Here is a 22,818-nt window from a genome sequence, read left to right on the forward strand (position 1 = left end):
GCCTTGGCACTGCCCTTTGCCCCATTCTGAGCCTGCCTGCTTTCTAGAACAGGATTTGGTACACAGTTAGTAAGCACCCAATAAAAAGGTATGGCTTGCATGATCATGAGTGTGGGGAGAGTCATACCATGCCAGGGCTGTTGTGTGATGTTACATAAGAGAGGCACTTAGAACCGAAATTTTTGGCACACATTGGTCATCCAATAAATGGTCTCTATATGATGCTTATTTCTATTAATTGGGTGAAAACTGTTCAATCATCTATGAATAAATTTTCTGATTAGCAGGACGTTCCTGACCCTTTGTTTGTTTGTTTGTTTGTTTGTTTGAGAATTTCAGGGAACAACGGGGTAAGAATCAAGTAGATGAAGTCAGAAAGTTAGTGTGGGATAAAAGTAATAAAGTCAACCTACCGAGACACTCTGAAGACATTTAGCCCATTCCTCTCCTCCCACCCTCGCCCCCCTCCTGTGCACATGTGCAGTTGACTCCTAAACCTCTGTGTTATTCAGCAGCCTCCCTGTTGAACCTCAGAGCAAACAGAAGCTCCCAGCGTGCTGTGGTTCTTGGGGTAGAGGGCGCTCCAGATTGAACCCAGTTCCTTTCTTCATCAGCTTCCTCGTGCTCCTTAAGGCGGTGATGTTGCTTCTGCCCACTGTCTTGGAAGAGGCTCTTCTTCCCGACCAATGAGTTTCTCCACTGAACCCTGCATCTTTACCTAAGATGCAGGTAGCATTCCAAGACTCCACATCAACTGGCTCAGGTTCCCCACCACCGAGGGATTTCCAGAGGGCCTCTCACCTCCTCCCCCACCCCACCTCAAAACCACGTTCCAATTTTTGTTCTGAAGCCTACCATGCTTTTGCTCACTTCCCATCCATGGCTTTTTTTTTTTTTTAATTTATTTGTTTATTTTTTTCACTTTAAGAACCCACCCAGATGCCACCTTTCTGGTTCAGTTCCCTAAAATCTCCCAGGTGCAGTGAGCTGTCCTTTCCTCAGTGGAAGAACTGGTATCCTCGTTAAGTGCTCCTGGCAAATAAAAACTCACTGACAGTCTGGCGAGTGCTGGTTGTTGTTGGACTCCAGCCAGTCCCAGGAGTTAGCGATGGAGCCTGCACAGACTGCGCTGGAACTGTGAACATGGCAAGTCCAGGAAACCCCTGTGTTCTATTAATTATGGGATAAGTTCCTGGAGATGTTTTGGTAATGTATTCCTTACGTTTTGAACCTCTTAATTGTGTTTGTGTTGAAGGGAGTTTGCCTCACATGTAGGAAATTTAACAAAAAACACATTTTAAAAAGACTTTTATAAGGAAGAGTAGAAGAGTAACATTAATCTTGGTTGTTGACTTTTCTAACAAAATCTGGTCTTCTCTATATATTTCCATTTTTGGGGGGCTATCCTATTGCTCATTAAGGTTTAATAGCAAACATGTGTTATAGACAGTGTATTAAAATGGTAAATACAACATAGGTGATCACAGCTTACATTTTCATAGTTTCCATATAGTCTTTTCACTTACAGAAACCGAAAATTACAGGGATGCATTTATATAATGAATCTTAAATACCTGGCCATAATGAGTTTGTTGGAATCCTAAATGTACACTGCTTTTATTTTCCCTGAACTGCAGACCGTGTTGATCTTTCTCAATTTGAGTAAAAGAAATAAAAGTGAGGGAAATGGGTCCACCCCACTGAAAGGGGTCCGCTAATGGCTGGGCACCTGAGTCATGGCCAGAAAAGCTGCTTGCCCCTTATGGTGGATCAGGGAGACAGAGGAGCCTTTCTGTAGCACAGGGAAGCAAAAAGCAGTGAGCAGTTTCCTTTTTGCCCTCTGAAGAAGAGAGCAGCAGGAGTGGATGAGGCCATGGAGTGTTCTCCGGGGGCTATGCCGAGTGCCTTGCTGGCCCCTCCATCCTGAAGCACTGCCAAGGGCAAAGCAAGCCTCTCCTGAGGACAGAGGCTGATGGGATCCGTGATCCTACTGTAGCCAGGAGCAATGAGTATCGGACATCTGTGGGTGCGTCTTCCTGTGGCAGGGATTTGCTCTATCATGTAGTTAATAGCCCTGCACTTTGGCTTAAGTGGGGCTTTTCTAGACTGAATTGGGAAAGATGGTTCAAGGATTCATTTCTGTGTAATAGTTACAAATGACGACTTACATAAAGGCAACTACCTTGCACGTGACCTTTGCATATATTAGCCTGCTCCTGAGCTTGAGCTTGCCTGTAGAAGCCAAGTTGATGACTAACAATGAAGAAATAACGGCAGCAGCACTTTAACCCTTTTTTTTTCTTTCTTTCTTAAATCTCCCATGCAACTGACAGGCTATGCACAGTGTCTCTTTTCTTAGATGCTCAGACTGCTCTTCCTTCCATCTTTCACAATCTTTTCTTGACCTGAGTGGACAAAAGTGTCCTAATGCTGCCTTCTGTGTACCAAAGCCTCATTTCTCTGTAGGGAGTATATTCTAAGATCCGCCCCCCAGCAGATGCCTGAAATCTCAGGGAGTACCAAACCCCATTCATACTAGCCCCCCCCCCAAAAAAGAAGAAAATCTCATACAGAATCATGGTTGACTCTGAACTGTCTTCCACAAGCTCATGCTTTGACCCCAACTGGGAGTGCCGCTTTATGAGGCTGTGGAACCCTTGGTAGTGAGAGGCAGGCCTTTGAAAGGTATAGCCCTGCCAGGATTCAACCTCATTAACCTGCTCCCTGGCCTGCTCTCACTTCCTGCCATCATGAACTCCACGGCTTCTCCGCCATGACGTGTTGAAATCTCTGAAAACCATGAGTTGAAGTGAATCTCTTCTTTTTGAAAATTTGTCTATCAAGCATTCTGTCATAGAGATGGAAATGTAGCGTGTGTGTGTGTGTGTGTGTGTGTGTGTGTGTGTGTGTGTGGATCAGAGAATGACCTGTAGGAATCTGTTCTGTGTTTCTACTACATAGGACTCAAGTCAGGCCCTCAAGCTTGACAGGAAGAACCTTTGTTAATTCAACCAGCTTTTCGCTATTTATATGGACTTTGAAAAAAAAATTTAAATATGTAGAGGGTCATGAAGAATAAGGAATCTTTTGATTTATTCACCATTAAAAATGTTTAGAAGACTCCTTGACACATTATATTTAAATATTTAATGAGTGTGTATTACCTCCAGTAGATAATTACACTCTGGGGTTAGGGGATATGCTGGGATTAGGGACTATCCTGAGCTGGACCTTTCTCCCATCCTACAATAAGAAGAGAAGGGACAGAGATAGAAAATCTTTAGAGCAGGAGTTGCCAGGAAGGAAGGTCAGGTCTTCCAGGGCTCTGGAAGACATTTTCATTTACAGGCCAGGCTCACAAGTCAGTGAAATGGGAGAGCACGAAGGCCTAACAAGAAGGTAGAAGATGGTTCTTACACAAACAGTAGCTCACCATGTGTTAACAGCAGCCAGGCTCCCTTCGGGAACTCTGTGTTTCACTGAGAGTCAAACTTCCTTACCAGTGGCTCAGAGTTACTTTCCACCCGTGGCTTTTCAGCCGTCCACTCAGAAATGACTTCCTGGTGAAAAAGCTTCAAGAAAACTGAATATGGATAACTGAATACTCTCCCCTTGGAACAGTGAACTAAACATCAGTTCTCAGCTGAACTCTGCCCTGAATCTGCCTGTTTAAATACCATGTATTGGAATACACATACGTGCTTTTTTTAACTGTACTGCCCAGTTACAGTGACAGTCCTGAGTCATTTTTAAGAGGCGACCATATGGCGCACAAGGACAAAGAAATTTACTATCTGACCTCTGACCCTTTATAAAAAAAAAAAAAAAAGCAAAAATCCAAAAACATTTACTGACCCTGTGTACACTCACCAATCCTTAGTATTTTGCTCTTTGAATTATCCCTCTCTCTTCTCCATCCCTGTTTTATGCCCTCTTGGCCTTCTCTTCCCACCCATGAAGGTACACACAGATGTGCGCCCGTGATTTTATTGGAGTCATTTAGAAGTTGTGTTAGAGATATAATGTACCCTTAAAGTTAAGGCACCCGCTCTCTATGTTAATCTAACCACATGGCCTTATTTACTTTTCCTTCTAGAATCTAGAGTCCAGCTAAGGCCCATACATTACACTTCGTCAGCATATATCTTTAATTGCCAGAGTTTTTTTCTTTTTCATAACAATGGTTTTTTAACCCCTAAAAAGCTCCCCCAACGGTTACTAAGTCTTAGTGGCATCATTAGCTCTGCATTAGCAAGAACTGCGTGTACTAGTCATTGTAGTAATTCTGTCACTCCTCCTACTGGATTGAGACACTGTTAAATGGTTTCTTTCTGAACTTGAGCGACTGAGAGTGGGCTTTGCTTGAAATTTTAAATGGGGAGACGTCTCAGTGTGTGGAGAAGGCAGATGAGAAAGTACGGGATGTGTCCTGGGTAATTAAGAACGTGGTCCTTCTTGCCTGCTCCAGTGGCTGGCCTCTGTTAGCTCTTGGCTGGGTGGCTCTTCCTTCTGGCTTTGCCTCTGACTGGGGCTTGGCTCTTCTCCAGCATCATTAGGTTATAGCAAGGAGTTGGAAATAGACCTGCAGTTATTTAAGTCTTCCAGTCCCAGTTGTTCCTGCTGGCTGCCATACAAAGCCTGTATATTGCTGATCTGGGTGCTGAATGGCACGGGGTTCCGGGGAGCCTGTGTGCATCTGCGAGTTTGCCCGGGGAGAACACCTCCTTATTTGCACTCATGATGCAGGATGCACGGTCCTAGAGGACCGTTTGGAGGTCAGAGGCCTGTCCTTTATTGTGGCCACTGATGGTTCTCAGAGAGCACGGCCTCACTTCCGTTTGCAAAACACTCAGATGCCCGCCGAAGCCCACCTGGCCCCTGTACTAGTCACTGACTTGTTTGCAGTTGCCTTCTTCAGTAAACGGTGTGTTACTCCTCTGAAATGTGGACTCTCAAAGCAGGGGTATGCCATGGGAGGGACAAAGAGAGACAGAGACAGAGAGGAGGGGAAGGAAGTGAGGAAGGGAAGAAGGGAGGGAGGAGTGGAGGTAGGAGGGAAAGAGAGGAAGAGGAGGGAGGAAGGATGAGAGAACACACTTGTGTTCTGGTGGGAGGCAAAGCAGAAAAGAGAAAAACTGAGATGGGGAAAGAGATAGGAAGGGAAAGGGAGAGGCAGAAAGAAAGAGGAGGGATTTCAGGATGGATGAATAACTATAAACAACTAGAAACTGGAGAGGTAGGAAAAAGAATGGCTACTTGGGGACTTGGAGTTTCTGCCTCTGAAGAATCCCTATTTCCACCCTTGTGATGAGTTAGCTGGGGCTTAGCTGCTTGATTCTATATGATGTATAACTGTTCTGTTCGTCAACTGCTCATCTGGGAAATGGAGACAGTAGGACCTGACCCATATGGTTGTTTGGATGATAAAAAATAATCAGTCCCACTGCCTAGAACAGAGCAGGGACAATTTGGGCAAATGCTTGGTGCACACAGGCTGCAAATGTTCTGTCCATGTTACAAATGCTTCATGAAACCCATCCAAACAGTCTGTCTTTGCAAAAGCCTTCACTGATCTTTGGGACCAGCTCTCTTGACTTGGGTCATTAAAGTTTGAAAGTCGAAGCCTGTGTGAAAAGAATTCACTGGTACACTTTGAATCTCGTATTGACAAAGTACTTCCCCGGTTTTCAAAACTACGCCGGCCATGTTTTTTATATAATACATGCTAAGATTAGTGACACCTTTTTAGGGTTTCTCCTTGCTTTTCTAATTATCATTTATGTAAATGTGCCAATTAAGATTCCTCATGTGCCGAGCCTCTCTGACTGCTTCTCCCACTACAGTGAGAATCACCACATTGTGGTACAGTGGTTGTCAGCCTTCCTAACGCTGTGACCACTTAATACATGTCCTCATGTTGTGGCAAGCCCTAACCATAAAATCGTTTTCACTGCTACTTCATAATTGTAATTTTACTACTGTTATGAATCACAATGTAAATATTTTTGGAGACGGAGCTTTGCCACAGGGGTCATGACTCACAGGTTGAGAACCTCTGTTCTAGGGTGAAGCAGTTGAAGTTTTGCTTTCTGGGAAACCTCATGGTCCAATTTAGAGGCCTGGAGAATGAGGAAAGGTACATGTTCTGAGACCGGGAGAGATCTGGAAGCAAGCAAGCAGGATGGCGTATTGAACTAAAGTTCACTGAGATATAGAAATTCTTGGGTGGTAACAACATTAACCAGAGAAAAGAGAATTGAAAAAGAATACAAAGTGATTTATTTTGCAAACGAAAACTGAAATCTTAAGGCAAAATAACATTATTAAAAGGAAAGAGATATTTAAAGTCATCCCCTGGCCAGTCATGGTGGCTCATGCTTATAATATCATCACTTGGGAGGCTAAGGCAAGAGGATTACCGTGAGTTCAAGGCCAGAGTGGCCTATGTAGGAAGTTTAGTATTGGGTTGGGTCATAGAATTAGACCCTGTCTCAAAATGTAAAATTAAAGTAATTGGTTAATTAATTTAATAACAGCATGGTCAAAGTATAAATTGAAAAATCTGGGTCCTTTAAAGGAGACTTGATATAGTTCTTACCATTTTGTTCTTCCCTTGATCTATCTATTCCTAGGACAGAATTTTGTGATGAAATAAATTGTTAAAAAAATGAAAGCTCAAGAGTTAGGTGTGAACTACTAAATTTAATTATTTAAACATGTGGAAAGTAACTAAAGAAGCGAATGACGAAGAACTGGACAGCTTCAGATATGCTGGGACAAGTGCAGCATTGGCCAAAAGAGGTCATGTGCAGAGAGGCACAGGGCTTATGGATGGTGAGACATCCTGCCTCTACAAGAATCCCTGGACCTCATACAAGAAGGAAAACACACCAGGATGAAGGCACCTCAGTTTTAGAAGAGGCTAAAACTGTCTTCCCGTGTCTTCCCACTTGCCTGTTAAATCTTCCCTGCTTAGTGTTGACTTCCTTCTGGACTCACTCCCAACCATCCTCCTTTCAGTTGCCACCTGGGTCCTCACTTCTCAGAGTTGCAGCCCTTGACTCTTGCATCCTGTTTTCTACATCTGTAAGACCCTCTGAGATCAGTCCTACCCGAAGCAGCCCCACTGTCCTTTGGTGCAGACCTCAAATTCCATGCTTGGATTTGTCAGACATAAACCACTGTTTTGCAGCCTTCGTCCTTTGCTGATTGCAACCTTGGACCATTGTATAATTGTTCTAGGCAGGAGATCACTCATCTGTCAATTGAAGATAAGGTGTGCAGAGTTCGAATAAATTAATGTAATAAACGCAGCCCTTGGAATGATGTTGGTCCCATGATATGGGCCACAGGAAGGTCAACGACTTTCAACTATTGTTCTTTAGAGCCCAGGCATGTTAGTTTTTTGTATTGCTACATTGAAAATTACCATAAACTAACATCTCAGAGCAATATATAATTATTACCTCACATTGTCTACAGATTAGATGTCTGGATAGGGGCTCCCTGCTCAGAATATCACAGGGCTGAAAGCAAGATGCCGGTAGGGCTGAGACTCTGAGCATCTTCCGAGCCCTATCCAAAGCTCATGGCAGTGAACAGAATTCAAGCCTTTGCAGCTGTGGAGCTCAGGGCCAGCAGGAACTCTCATGTCACCTCCTGTTTAAAAGATCCCTAATTACATCACTGCCAATCAGATAATCCTTCTCTTGGTTAACTTAGAGGCGATTGTTTAATGCCATAATCTTATCACAGTCATGGGCTTCACTTGTTCTCAAGGGGAGATTACCTAAGGTGTGTACATCTGAGGCAGGATTCTTGGGGGCCTGAGAGTCCTGCCTACACGCTGGGTGATTAAAAACTCCATCTTTGCCATTCCCTTTGAACTACCTGGGGTGAACGGGGTAATCACCACCCTGAGTTCAGGTGTTTACAGCAGCTTCTTTCAGCATTCAGAGGGGTTCTCATTAATGTAGCTCCTGGAACCTTGTCCTACCTTTTTTTTTTCTTTTTAACAAACTGATGGAGTCAATCAGCACCTTTGGAAGTCTCTCAAGAAGAGGACAGGTTCAGATTCGTAGCAATAAATCTGTTGACCAGTTGTCCCGGGAGCTCTAAAAGATGACCCACAATTTGCATTCGCTTTCAGAACTGCTCATTTATTCCTAGGAAGTCCAATAGATGGGCAACCCAGACAGAACCGTCTTAATTGTGAGGGCGATTGTCAGCCATTGTCAGCCAGTCCCGTTCCTCTGCTGCTTCAAATAAACCTATGCCTGCCAGGGAGTGTTCACCCTGAGGATGGTCTTCGCATTGTTTTCAGAAGCTTCACTTGCTTCTCATTTACCTTGCTCATCAAGTCTAGATATTTTAATTTTTAAAAATTAATTTTTAGCTGACCAAGTAGTGGCTTTCATCACTACTTACTCATACATAGCATTATACCCTGTGCTAGCCCCGCTCTTCTCCCATATCCCCTTGACCTTCCTCCCCCCAAATATTCAAGAGAGGCTGATGGAGTAAATGTAACGTGAGAGAAGATGGAGGGTCTAGATTTCTTTCATCCTTTAATTCATCGTACACTCCATTAAAAAGGTCTTTTCAGTCAAAGCCCATAATGAGTATGTGGAGGGAAGAAGAATTTGCAAACGATGTATTTAAATCAATTAATAAGAGAAACTTGAGGGTGAGAATACCTCAGGCAACAACATCTTTTATTGCTTTCGAATTTTGTGGTGTTACAATGTCTTACTTTGCTGTATGTTTGTGTGTACATGAATATGTGCAATTCCACATGCCTATATGTGATATATGTGTATACAGTGGAGGCCAGAGGTCAATATTATACATTTTTCTCTGTTGCTGTTGTGTTAGTTCCTTTCTTATTGCTGTTCTAAAATACCACGACCAACAAAACGGATGAAAGAAAGTTTTTAACTGGGCTTATGGTTTCCAAGGGTCAGAGTCCATGATGGCAGTGCAAAAGCATGGCAGCAGGAACAGAAGAGAGCTCACATCTTGACCCACAAACAGGAGGCAGAAAAAGCACCGTGGGAATGGTGGAAGCCTTTTGAAGCCTCGGAATCCATCCCCACTGACACACTTTCTCAGACAAAGTCACATCTCTTCCTCCTTCCCAAACAGTTCCAACACTGGGGACTAACCATGCAATTATACGAGCCTATGGGGTCTATTCTCATCCAAACCAACACCACTGTCCACCTTATTTTTTGAGACAAGGTCTCTTATTGGATCTGGGGCCTACCAACTACACAAACTAGCCAGCCAGGAATTCTTCTACCTCCATCTTTTAGTGCTGAGATTTCGGGAATAGGCTGGCATGCCTGGTTTTGTTCCTTGAGTGCTGGGGATCTGAACTCAGGTTCAGATGAATGCTCCGTCAGCATTCGGCCAACTAGCCCATTCCCCCAACTCTAATTATATTTTAAAGTGTCTGTTAATACCAAGTTCTAAGCAGTAAGGCACAAGGAAAGGATTTAGAAGCAGTTGAAAATGCTTGACTCTCTAAAAGCGCCGTTCCTTAAAATGATGCTAAATTCCCTTTGTAGCGGCATCCGACCTGCAGTTCTTTACAAATGTATCAAGCTAAAGGGAAAGTTGAATTTGGTGTGGCTAGGGTTTTGGAAGCGTCTTCATTTGTTTATTCTGGTGTTTCCTCACTGCAGTTTTGTTGTGTGACACACCATGGTTTAGATGTGACTTTAGCAGCCATGATGGCTGGCATCTTGACAGCAATTTGGACTATTAATGAAGTGGGATTGACTCACAAAGATAATCTTAAATAACTCAGGCTTTTTCTTTTCCTTCCTTCCAGGACAATACCATCTTATTCTTGAGAGGCTGCAAAGAGCTTGGCCTTAAAGAATCTCAACTCTTTGACCCGAGTGACCTCCAGGATACGTCCAACAGGGTCACTGTCAAGTGAGTAATGCCTGATTTATGTTTAAAGGAAACCCTTGATGTTTTGATTTGCAGCTTTGTGAGGATGTTGTAAGTTCTAAGAGGTGGAAAGATTAGGTGTGCCTAATAAAATCAAAATGCCCAAGCAAAAAATCAAGCTTTCACAGCACAGTGTCCTATCATTTGCACAGAGCATTTTTCACATGCATGTAGAACCAGAATTTTGAAGAAGAGAAAATGTTAAGTAAAGTTTAGAAGTGAGACTGCAGAGAAATATGCACAAAATCTATGTGCTTTAGACAGCATCCATTTCATTGGCTCCAATGGGCAGTTGAATAGTTCTTGGCAGACTACACAGGAAGTAAACAAACTGAGCACTGTTGATGATGCAGAGAAGGCATTTTATGGTGGGAAGCTGGCTCCTTCATTCCCATTTGTAACCATTTTCTCATATGTGGCAGTGATTAAGCTTTTCAGAGATTGATCATTGGCCTTTTGGCCACTTCTGCCTGTATCTACTTAGTGAACCATATTTGGAGCCAAAGGATTCTTGCATTTGGATGAGTTTCTGTATAAAGAGAAAGCTCATGCGCAGAATAAGATCCATCCTTCTGGGATGGCAAAAATAAATTGTCTATAGCTCAGAGCTTCTGCAGAGCCTGTGATGTCATATAAAACATTTGCCATTTTATTCAAACAGTATGTAGCATGAGTATGGTTGGGCAATGGGCTGAGTCTCGTCTCTCCTGGGCCTGGAGAGATGGCACAGAGGTTAAGAGGGGTAACACTCTGGCAGAGGATCTCAGGGTAGTTCCCAGCACCCACATTAGGCAACCTAGAACCTCCTATAACTCCAGCTGCAGAGGATCTGGCTCTCTCTTCTAGCCTCCATGGCCTACCTACATTCATGCACACATACCCATACACTGATATACACACATATATATAATTTAAAAGTAAATCTTTTTAAAGGTATCTGAACATCAGGTGTGGTGATATATCCTGTAATCCCAGTACTTAGGAAGCAGAGGCAGGAGGATCTCTGCAAAACTGAAGCCAGCCTGATCTACATAATGCATGATATAATGCATAAGTGAGCCAGGGTTCCATAAGAGAAACCCTGTTACAGACAACAGCAATAACATAAAACCCAGAAGGCTGGATTGAGTAGAAAGGATCCGTGACTTGATAATTTGGGGCAGTGCCCTTTTATCATGGGCAGTGCCACTTTATCACAGAGGAGCACGGAAGGGAACGAAGCCACAGTTCAGAGTTGTTCTTTCTGTTCTAGTTCCTGAGCATGATTTCATAATAAAATGATGGGAGACTTGAAACTACTGAATGAATAAAGTTAGGAAGTTTACAGAGGATTTTATGATTCGTGACCAGGAACAAGGAGACTCAACTCAACCGTGACTGATGATGTAAAATTACTTCTGTGTCTTTAATGGGCCATTCTTTAGTATTGCTCATGGAAAGTGAATATAGGTGAAAAACCAAAAACCAAAAAACAAAACAAAAACAAAAAAATTACAATATTTCACTATAGAGGCCTCCATAGGCCTCTCTGTAACCATCACATGCTCCATTTGTTACTGAGCTAAATCTTAACTCTGTTAAGTTCTTGTTCATTTTGGGAAATTATTTTAGGTTCTGCCTCATCTCACATTTCTAGTTTCGCCTGCATGGCAAGTAACCAGGAACAATAGCACTGTGCAACCCCATAGGCAGTGATTAATCCCATACACGGCGTGCGGAGGGCGAAGGGACGTCTACTCCTGGTTCATTCTAGCTAATTTTATTTTTATTGCTATTAACTTCGGCTACGTTTAAATTCCAATAAACTACCAGAGCAGGATAATTCTGGTTTCAGAAGCTAAGACAGAAACTCAGGTTTTCTTCGTTGCTCATCTACAACCGTCAGGCACCACAGGTCTGGGTGGAGCAAGTCTGGGTGGAGCCAGCCCCAGAGCTAGCGCTTCCCCGACCTGTGGCTTGCTAAGCACATTTACTTAGCACCAGTTCTCGTCCGCAGAGTGGGACTGGATCAGATAGCTTCTAGATGTGACTCTAAGCTTGGTCATTGGAGACCTGGTTAGTTCAGAGGCACCAGAAGCAACCCACCAGGAGAAAGTCACTTCAGCCAGTCACAGGTGGTCATCGTGCCTTTGTTTTGGCAGCATCTTCATCTTTTCCCATCTTTCTGATCTTCCCATTTTTCTGTCTTCCTCTCCTTCCCCTATCTCCACCTCCCTTCCCTTCTTTATTCTTTCTTATCTATCCACCCCTCTTTGTACTTCTTCTCTGTTTCTTTCCTTCTTAAAACGCCCTTTGTTTGTACACTTTAGGTACTATTTTCCCGTCACCTTCCCTTAATGTTTCTGTACCTTCATTCATGCATTGAACAAATATTTACTGAGTAGCTACTATGTGTGAGATATTTTCCCTTCCTGGAGAAAATGCACAAGCAAGATGGCCAGGGTCATACTGAATTTATACTGCAGTGTCAAGAACTTACAAATAAGAACTTACAAATAAATTGTTTTAAAAGAAAGAAAGGAAGGAAGGAAGGAAGGAAGGAAGAAAAAGAAAGAAAGAAAGAAAGAGAGAGAGAGAGAGAGAGAGAGAAAGAAAGAAAGAAAGAAAGAAAGAAAGAAAGAAAGAAAGAAAGAAAGAAAGAAAGAAAGAAAGGAAAGGAAAGGAAAGGAAAGAGCCATGATGAATGAGGGTACTGAGAAAAGCATGAAACAGTGAGATGAAAAAGACAGTGGTCCATTTGGAGGAGGCCCAGGATAGCCCTCCGAAGGGGTGGCATTTCAGCTGAGGACTCAGGCTGAGACAAGAGTGAGAAGCAAGTATCAGCCTTGGAAGATTTCAAGGTGGAAGAAAAGCAAGAAAAGGCCAAGGAAGAAGAAGCTGCTGATGCTAAAAGGCGAAGGACCCAGTAAGGTTGGAGGGTCGTGCTGAAGGGCAGGTGTGGTGAGAGCAGTCATCCACAGGCAGTGGGATGCTGAACTTGGGATCGCTGTTCAGAAAGATTATCTCACTAGGTTGGCACTTAGAAAATTGTAAAGAATCTATACTACAGTTAGGTCGCAAGTTCATTTGTGGAGCTTAGAAAGGCATCGCTTCTGCTTTTAGCAGGAGTGCAGTAGGAGCGGAACATGCGTGCTTCACGGTGTTTTCATGGGTGACTCTGCTTTAACTTGGCACTAGTCAGGGACTGGTTTTTAAGGTGTTGATCTTGTAGCTCAGCTAGATCCGAGTGCCACCACTGTAATTCTCTGCTCTCCCTTCTGAGAACTGAGCACCTTGATGCAGAGAGGGAGATCATCACTCTGACATGAGTCAGTAGCATCAGGAAGGAGAGATAGAACAAGGGATAGAGTCCATGGGGGAAATTTGTATTTCTTAAAATTGAGTTTAAAAAAAAAAAAAACAACTACTCTAGGTAATTTTTCTTACCCTTTCTGTCCATACTTGAATAGCCAAAAAAGGAAAAAAAAAAAAACTTTAAAGAGGAAAAAGCCTGCAAATCATTACATTACAGACTGTGTAATTGCGTGAACTCTACCTGTAATGAATGCCAGACCAGGTTGATGGAAATGAAAGCACAACCCAGACAGTCCCATAGCAAAGGCCTTTCCCGGGAGTCAGCACAGCCACACAGAGTGTGGAAAGGCTATGGATGGCTCCTGGGGCGGGAAGTCTCTCTAAAAAATGGGAAGTATTTCTAGGTAATTAGTAGTTATGTGGAATCACTCTAGAAATATTTTGTGGGGCCCTACTGTGTGGCACATACAATTTTTAGCATCCACTCACAATTTCAGTCACTGAACTTTTATTGTCAATGCAGGGAAAGGCTCATATTCCCTATAATTGTTTTTAGATCTTCCTTGAATTTCTTCATCTCTCTGTTGTTAAGTGAAAAAAATATGTATAGAATATATCTAAACCAAGAATAACATGCCTTTTTGTTCCTGTTAAACTCTAAAATATAAAAACATTTCCTTGATCAAATGCAAATTGAATGGATGCATGTTTTTACTGAAATACCCAACCTTGTGCTCCTCTCCAGAGAAGAGGTAAACATTAGCCCCTCAAATATCAGTCAACATAAAACTGCCCGTCTATTCATCACACGGAGTTTGGTGGATTAGAACAGAACGAAGTATCCTGTGAGGTGTTCTTGACCAGTTTACGTGATGGAATTGCTACACCCCATTCCTCACCAAAATGACCAGAGAAAAGAAATCCAGCATTCGTTTTCCTAGTATTTATTTGTCCGTGTATTCATGGAGTTCTTAAATACCTTTTGAAATATTTCGATATTTTATGATGTGAATAGTTAGAACTTTGGTGGGTTTTTAGCTGGGGAATAAATGCTTGCGTGTATTTAAGAACACATGTGCATACATTTGGAAATAACATACATACTTCTCTGTTTATGGCCAATTTTTCGTTCTAATCTGTATCCAGAGCAGAAAAAGGGAAAAGATGTTTGGGTCGTACTGCTTCTTATCCATGTATCTTCAGGTCTATTTCACTAAGTTTTCAGACCTGTATTAAATGTACTTGTATGAAGGAGACTTGAGAGATGCGATCACGTTTCCTTCGAGAAGGAATCTTCAGAAGTCAAGCTTTGCAAGTTCAACTATAAGTCGTTCCAATTTTAAACAGAATCTCATCTTCCATCTTCCATATGTGAAAAGGCATCCATCTTTCCTGGCATACTGCACAACTTCAATCCTACGTGGTCCTGTTTCTTTGTTTGTTATTTGTTTTGTTTTGTTTTGTTTTCTCTTCTCAACATGTTTATGCTGTAGCTGAAACCACCAGCCATAGGCCTTAAAAGCCCAGCAATATTCTTCTGGCCTTGTTTTCTGTGCTTTTTGCAAGTGTGTCTTAGAGGTATTTAAGGAAAGACTACACCAAAGAAACTGCTATTCTAATAATGTTCTGTTTTCCTTTCCTGACCTAGGAACCTTGATTATAGCAGGAAGCTGAAAAACGTAAGTGTTTTGACCTCTCTCTCCACGTTTGTATACTTTTGACTTTAATGGTCCAAGGTTGACATTTAGCTAAAATTTGTGCATCTGATAGATCTTATTAGAAAAATTATTTCTTAAGCAAAAGTATATTCATTTTTTATAAAATAGCTAATGACTGTGCTGATACTAAAAATAGCAGATCTGGGGGTTTCTCTTTACTCGGAGTTCAGTCTAGAAATAGAGGAATGAAAGCATGTGTTCCATGCACAGTTCATGTTCTTAAAACACACAACGATCGGCTTCAACACTAACATTAGCCATTTCCATTTGTGGCCCAGATGGGGTCTCAGTCAGCACACACTAGTAATGTTTTGGTTCTAGTTAATGTCCTGACATTTGGGATTGTCTGTTCTCTGGGAATTTATTTGTAAGAACCCAGTTAATAAAAGACCTTCTGGAAGTTTTGAAGGATTCATGATGTAAGAGTTTCCCACAGAAGTAGAAAACTGAATCACCTCATGGTACTCATGCACACAGCTATACTTTAGGCCCACGGCCAGCTGGCCCCATTTGCTTATGTTCCATTATCCAGACCATTTTCTGGCCCACCATAGGGAAGGTAGTACAGCATAGAGGAAGCCAAAAGACAGAATGTGAACATGAAGGCTAAGCTTTTGCACGGGCTTCTGCTCCTCGGTCTTCCTATAATTCGGCCAAGGAGCACATCTTCAGCCAGCCCCTGGTGGTTTCCTTCCTCCTCCAAGCCAAAGTAAAGAACACTTGTGCTTTTGTGGACGATTCTTTGCAGAGACAGCGCAAAACTAATGTAGGCCAATAACCTCAGACCATTGGATAGTCACAGACATTCTACAGCGTCCAAGTTTGTTTAATTGATAGCAACCGTGTCAAGGCTAAATTTTTTCCCATCTCAGATTAATAGGGATGTGGCAATGCTCTGATGCAGGAGAGCAGCAGATTTCATTCTCTGTGCATTGCCATCTTCTGACTACACTCGGATGGACTGTGTTGGTCCTGTGCTGGGAAGCACTTGTTAACCTTTATCACTCCCTTGGGATTTCTGCCATCCATCCCAGTAGGTTCTCCATACACACGCAAGTAGAAAGTACAGGGCTTCAAAAGCGCCCATCTCAAATGGAGCTGACAGTCTCCTGCGTTGCTCGTCTAGGTAAAGACTCCGAAGAGTTTGTGGGAAAACGCTGCCTTATGAGAATGTCATTTTGGAGGATTTATTTTCCCTTCTCGCTCACTCAGAGATCACTTTCTCACAACCTCCTTTTTTCCTAGAGCTGGAGACTTACTCGACTGAATCGTGTGTCTGGGTCAACTGAGAGAGCATTGGGTTCTCATTACCAGGCTCTCAAATTAATGGATACAGCATGCACTGCTTTTCACAAGTCAGTGTCGCTGAGTTGTTCCTTCCTGCTGTGCTGTTTGTGGGGCGTTACTGATTCCCATGTTGAAATATCATTCTTCAGGACAAATCCTTCTCCTCTCATGCATTATTTTGTTCCGCAGGTGTTAGTGACCATTTACTGGCTGGGGAAAGCTGCAAACAGCTGCGCCTCCTACAGTGGAACCACACTGAACCTGAAGGAGTTTGAAGGACTGTTGGCTCAGATGCGAAAGGTAACTTGGCATTGCTTCCTCATCCCCATGGGAAAGCAACACGTTTTTAAGATTATACAGTTCTGCAACTAGAGACGTGGCTCGGCGGGGAAGAACACTTGATATTCTTCCAGAGGGCTTGGGTTCAGTTCCCAGCAGCCACATGGCAGTTTACAACTATCAATAATTCCAGTTCCAGGGGATCTGATGCCCTCTTCTGACCCCTATGGGCATACATACAGAGAAAACACTCAAATACACAAAAATTTTAAAAATCTTTACTGAAATGAGGATAATTATAGTTTTGCATGGTGGAACTGTGCTGACCCAAGGTATGTTCTCAATAAAGGGGCCATTGTCTTACCCAGAGCATCTTTGCCTCCTGAATCTCACATTGCTTCAAGTTTTTATATCTTACACTCTTCAATGACTGGAATACCTGAGCTGGCTTCTGCTGTAATTTCAAAAAAGCAAGTCCAGTAGGCCAGTGTATGGCTCGGCACATCATGGAGCTTGTGGCGTGTGCATTTCAGGAAGTGATGCTTGAATTAACAATGTGGCATTGTTCAAAACCAAGCACTCTGCACTTTCAGCCAGAAGGTCACTGTGCTTGCCTGTTAGGGACTCGGTGTGGGTACAGGGATGCCAGCCATATCCTTGCCTCAGCCCTAGCCCTGGACAGGCTCTGAGATGTGCGAAGTATTCCTTCTACTGTGTTTGTGGGAGAGAGATGACCACTGTATCTGAGTGATCTGGAAACTCAGGAAATGGCTTTAAAGTTTGATGTGTTTATTTGACAAAATATTTGATTTCATATCATTAAAAACTTGGTTTGTTTGCTTGTGGGAAAGATGGATGGACAGTAAGAATTCATTAAGGAAACAGTGGGATGCTTTGTATGTACCTTCCGTTTAAAGGCTCAGCAATATAGTTAACTCATACAAAATATTAGTTCATAGTATTGCACAGGAGAATGCCTGCCAAGCAGCCTTGGTAAGCAGGAAGGCTCACTGTGGTTAACATTCATATATTTTGGCCAAGGCCATCTTAAGAACACAAATAATTGAAGCCAGCTACTCCTTGCTTCTCTACCATACAGAGTAAACCCACTAATGGGATACATTGAAAGACATTCAGAGTGCCAGCAAGATGGCTCAGTGGGTAAAGATGCTGCCACCAAGCCTCCTGACCTGAGTGCCATTCCTGAAACCCACATGGTGGAAGGAGAGAACTGACTCCCATGAATTGTCACCAGACTGCCACATATATATGCCCAAATAACACACACACACACACACAGAGAGAGAGAGAGAGAGAGAGAGAGAGAGAGAGAGAGAGAGAGAGAGGCAGAAAGGAAAGATAAATAAATGCAATTTTTTTTCAGAACATCCAGCATTTTTAATTAAGAAAGCAAGAATTTATTTTAGCTTTCTAAGAAATTGCTCTCCTTTCCTTAAAGCAGTGGCTCTAAGCTATGGATGACAATCCCCTCACAGGGGTTGCATGTCAGATATTTACCTTCTGATTCATAACAATAACAAAATTTTGGTTACAATGTAGCAACAAAAATAACTCAGTGGTTGGAGGTCACCACAGCATGAAGAACTGTATTAAAGGGCCACAGCGTTAGGAAGGTTGAGACCCGCTGTCTCAAAGCTAATAGTCTGTCTTCGCCCAAAGCCAGCCTGGCTCATGCATCTATAAATGGACAAAGCAAGGCTGGAAGCTTAGCTCCCTGTAGAGTACTCAAAGGTGCATTGGGCCCTGGGTTTGATCATTAGCACAGAAAAACAACAACAACAAAAAGCAACTTTGTATTTATCATGACTTATAAAACAAACCCATACAGTAAGCACAACACATTGAATATTTTCCTTAGAATCTCCATTGCCCTGTAATCTTTCATCTAACTATTCAGAAAGTCATTTCCGGTTGTGTGTTGGAAGTGTAAATGATTGCTTCTCTATTAAATTGTACTTGGGTAATACCAGACGGGTCATGCCGAAACCCTGTTTAAATCTCACGGCTCTGCTAACAGACTGGTGAAGAACCTGATGTGTTCTACTTAGGTTCTTGTCCTAGCGAGGCAGTGCCTTCAGCTGCCTTGAGTGGTCTGATGTTAACAGCTGCTTCTCTTTTGAGTGAATGCAGACATCAGCACAGGCTATGATTCAGTGGTTAGCACTGCTGGGGGGAAGCATGACTCCTCCCAACTGTGGCCACCTGTGGGCCTCCTGTGTCATAGCTGTGCTAGAGGAAAGATCTGCTGGCTCAGGCCAGCTGCTTACTCTCTTCTGGATTCCACGTCTACAGTCATTTCGGGAGGAAGGAAGAACCGAGAAAGGGCCCATCCTTTGAGCACACTTTTAGAAAACTGCATCCTGCCGTGGCTTGGATGTTGCCTATAAAGCTCATCTGGCCCTCGCCTGCTATGGTCGAGACAGAAGATGTGCTCTCAAAGGCCATTTGGCCTTGATGCCCTGGTTGCCAGAGGGAGGTTTGCTGTCCCAACTGTGTTGTCACAGCAACCTCTCCCCTGCACATGCATTCTCTAGGTAGAGAATGGTTCTCATCATGTTACAAAGGCCTTCCCATATGCCAGCACCTTGACACTGGACTTACCAGACTTTAGGACTTTAATATGTAAGTTCTCTTTAAATTACCTCATCTGTTCTAGGGCTGCATTCTCTTCTAGCAGAAGAAAACGGACAATACCAGCTTCCAACTCACATCTCATTAAGTTGAAGTTGGTCACACATTCATACCCATTCGCAAGTAAAGACTTGGAAAAGAAAAGCTTTATTTCAGCTTTAAAAAAAAAAAAGGTTTTTTTTTTCTAGAGAAGAAGTAGACAAATTTCGAGTGACAAGTGGACTCCTCTGTACATAGGCTGAAATAAATTTGGAATTAAGTTTGTATCTTTCTCAAAGAGGACTAAATTAGGAAATTTTAATACTCATTTTTCTAATAGGAAAATGTATGCAAAGTCAGTAACTAGAGGGAACTTATTCTATATTTAATATAGAATATTAACATAGAGGCCCTTAACATAGAGGCTTGCATACTCTATGTTAAGCCTGTCACGGAGCCAGAACACATCAGGGAAGACCTCTTGAAGGAAAGGGTGCCCAGGATAAGCAAAGGGGTTTGCTACAAGAATCCTGAAATGTGGGAGGGGTCCTGACATTCTCAGGGTTGTGAGCTGTAGGAGTACTTTTTAACTCTATTTTATTTTAGTTTCTTAATACCTCTACCTCCCTTCTCCACCCCAATCCCTTCCAACACCCCAACACCAGAGAAAAAAGGTTAGTGGGGAGAAAGGGTGTGGTTTTTCTTAGCTACTTCCTGCTGGTTTGGGTCATCAGATTCCTTGTGGAAAGTCCAGTCTTCGTTTCAGGACATCTCCTCATCAAACTGCATCAACAGCATCGGGGGGAGCACCAGCAACCTTCTCTCTCAGAGCTTCTGAACACTCTGGCTTCTATTTTCTTTCCAGATAGTCCTCAGAATTACACTGTCTGCAGGTGGCAAAGAGCCCTTCTCAGAGCCCGCACCAGGCAAATAGTTTGCTGCTATAGACCATCTGAATCAGTCCCATATCTTATACCTGGGATCAAAACAAAAACATGTTTACATCCACATCATTTCCCCCTTTCTGTTTTTAAAAAAAAAATGGTTAAAAGCATGAATGAGAATTGCTGTTATTTTCTTAAAAAGAGATGATCAAGAAACCAAACACTTTTTTAAAATTTAATTTTATTTATATATTTATTTTAACAATTCATTCACTTTGTATCCCCACTGCAGCCCCCTCCTTTGTCTCCTCCCAGTCTCACCTGCCCGCCCTCCCACTTCTCCCCCTATTTGCCTTCCCTAGTTCCTTGAAGGGGAGGACTTTCTCCCTTTTTATTTGACATAGCTTATCAGGTCTCATCAAGGCTGGCTTCATCAACTTCTTCTGTGGCCTGGCAAGGCTGCACCCCCCTCCACTCTCTGGGAGAGGTGCTCAAAGAGCTGGCCACTGAGCCATGTCAAAGACAGCCCCTGTACCCCTTACTGGGGAACCCACTTGGAAACTGCGCAGCCAATGGGCTTCCTTTGAACAGGGGGTTTAGGTCCTCTCTATGCATGGTCTTTAGTTCGAGTGTTGTTCTCTGCAGGGCCCCCTGGGCCCAGGTATTTTGGTTGATAAATGCTCACTTATAAGTGGATATTATATAGGATAAACATAGTAAAATCTATAGCCCTAAAGACGCTAAACAACAAGGAGGACCCTAGAGAAGATGCTTAATTCTCATTCAGAAGGGCAAACAGGATAGACATCAGAAGTAGGAGAAGACAAGGAACAGGACAGGAGCCTTCCACAGAGGACCTCTGAAAGACTCTACCCACCAGGGTATAGAAGATACTAAGGCTCATAGCCAAACTTTGGGCAGAGTGCCGGAATCCTTATGGAAGAAGAGGGAGATAGAAAGACCTGAAAGGGACAGGAACTCCAAACTCTTTTGATCAATAGTTTCTGGTAACTGTAGGCTGCTCTTGTCTGTTGAGCTTTGAGCTAGGCTTCTAAAGCTGTTTCCTAATGGCAAGTTAGCTCGTATGTCTCTCTTGGACACGCATTCACTAGTCAAATGACTCCTTTTATCACAATGTCTACAAATTCTGGTTCTTGCCAAGAACCCAGAAATGGCTTCCTTCGCTTCTCTGGTGGAATGTACTGATTTCTTAGAACTTTAGCGGCTTGGTCACATTTTTTTTTTAATGACTAAATTTGCAACTATTGAAGCACCAAGCATTTTGATAGCTAAGGCTTTTGGTGGCTCCTGGGAAAGCTGATGGTGGTAATCTCTTAATCTGAGCTTGCTCCTCTGGCAACTCACTCTGCTCAAGATTAACCCTTTCTCCTGAAATGGGCTTCTTCTCTTTAACTCTTTCACCCTGTACAGCTTGCTGCTCCCTCATGGCCCCTTTCCTCCTTTTAGGGGCTGTGGGAACTTGATACCAAAAGTGAGTGGAGCAGAGAAGGGCAGCAATTTTGGGAAACTCCTACTCTCAGTTACCAGGTCTGACCCCCTTTTTCTCCCTTTTCCAGCAGCTCTATTTGCTTCCCAAGCAATTCTGTCTCTATCTGCAAACTTTATAGTTGCACAGCCAACTCTCAACAGCAAGAGAATGTGATTTTCTTATTTCACCTACATTTTTTTCTCATTTTTCCCCATATTCATTCAGAACTTTTTTTAATTATTTTTATTTTTTTTTTCAAAGTTTACTTTTTCTTTTTTTATTTTATTAATTACACTTTATTCATTTTGTATCCCCCCATAAGCCCCTCCCTCCTCCCCTCCCGATCCCACCCTCCCTCCCCTTTCTGCATGCATGCCACTCCCCAAGTCCACTGATAGGGGAGGTCTTCCTCTCCTTCTTTCTGATCTTAGTCTATCAGTTCACATCAAAAGTGGCTGCATTGTCCTCTACTGTGGCCTGGTAAGGCTCCTCTCAGGGGGAGGTGATCAAAGAGCAGGCCAATCAGATTATATCAGAGGCAGTCCCTCTTCCCATTACTATGTAACCCACTTGGACACTGAACTGCCATGGGCTACATCTGTGCAGGGGTTCTAGGTTATTTCCATGAATAGTCCTTGGTTGGAGTATGAGTCTCTGGGAAGACCCCTGTGTTCAAATTTTCTTATTCTGTTGCTCTCCTTGTGGAGACCCTGTCCTCTCCAGCTCTTACTATTTCCCACTTCTTACATAAAATTCCATTTACTCTGCCCAACAGTTGACCATCAGGCTCAGCATCTGTTTTGATAGTCTGTAGGGCAGAGGCTTTCAGAGGCCCTCTGTGGTAGGTTCCTAGTTTGTTTCCTGTTTTCTTCTTCTGGCTTTCAGAAGCCCTCTGTAGAAGGTTCCTAGGTTGTTTCCTGTTTTCTTCTTCTGATGTCCATCCTCTTTGCCTTTCAGGATGGGGATTGACCGTTTTTTTGTTCGACCATTCTCCCAACATTTTTTAAAAACAAAATGCAGCAAAAACAGAGAATCCTCTTTGGGAGTAAAGCAAGAGAGAATCCAGTAGTAGCAGCTGCAGTAAACTGTTTACTCATATCCTGAAACAGTATATTCATTTCTCTGTACCCTGCTGTCTCCTCTTCGGCATTAGCCATTACTCTAAGCCCGACATCTGGGTGCCACTTGTTGTGCCCTTTTTAAAATCTATTTTATTTACATTTCTGATATCTCTTTCTCGCTTCTCCACCTCGATCCCTTCCAACACCCCGACACC

At 42.9% G+C, this 22,818-nt stretch overlaps 1 protein-coding gene across 22 annotated transcripts in view; it reads left to right on the top strand.

The window, feature by feature from the left end:
- The window catches only part of Limch1 (LIM and calponin homology domains 1), a 313,519-nt gene that overhangs the window by 203,796 nt on the left and 86,905 nt on the right, over positions 1–22,818 (top strand). For all 22 annotated transcript variants that reach the window (XM_060380703.1, XM_060380697.1, XM_060380695.1 and 19 more), the window contains exons 4-6: positions 9,836–9,942; positions 14,903–14,933; positions 16,449–16,559. In XM_060380703.1, coding sequence (XP_060236686.1) covers positions 9,836–9,942; positions 14,903–14,933; positions 16,449–16,559 — 249 coding nt within the window. The remainder of the gene's footprint in view (positions 1–9,835; positions 9,943–14,902; positions 14,934–16,448; positions 16,560–22,818) is intronic.

The sequence above is a fragment of the Meriones unguiculatus genome, chromosome 3 (assembly GCF_030254825.1).
Source record: "Meriones unguiculatus strain TT.TT164.6M chromosome 3, Bangor_MerUng_6.1, whole genome shotgun sequence".
Lineage (NCBI taxonomy): Eukaryota > Metazoa > Chordata > Mammalia > Rodentia > Muridae > Meriones > Meriones unguiculatus.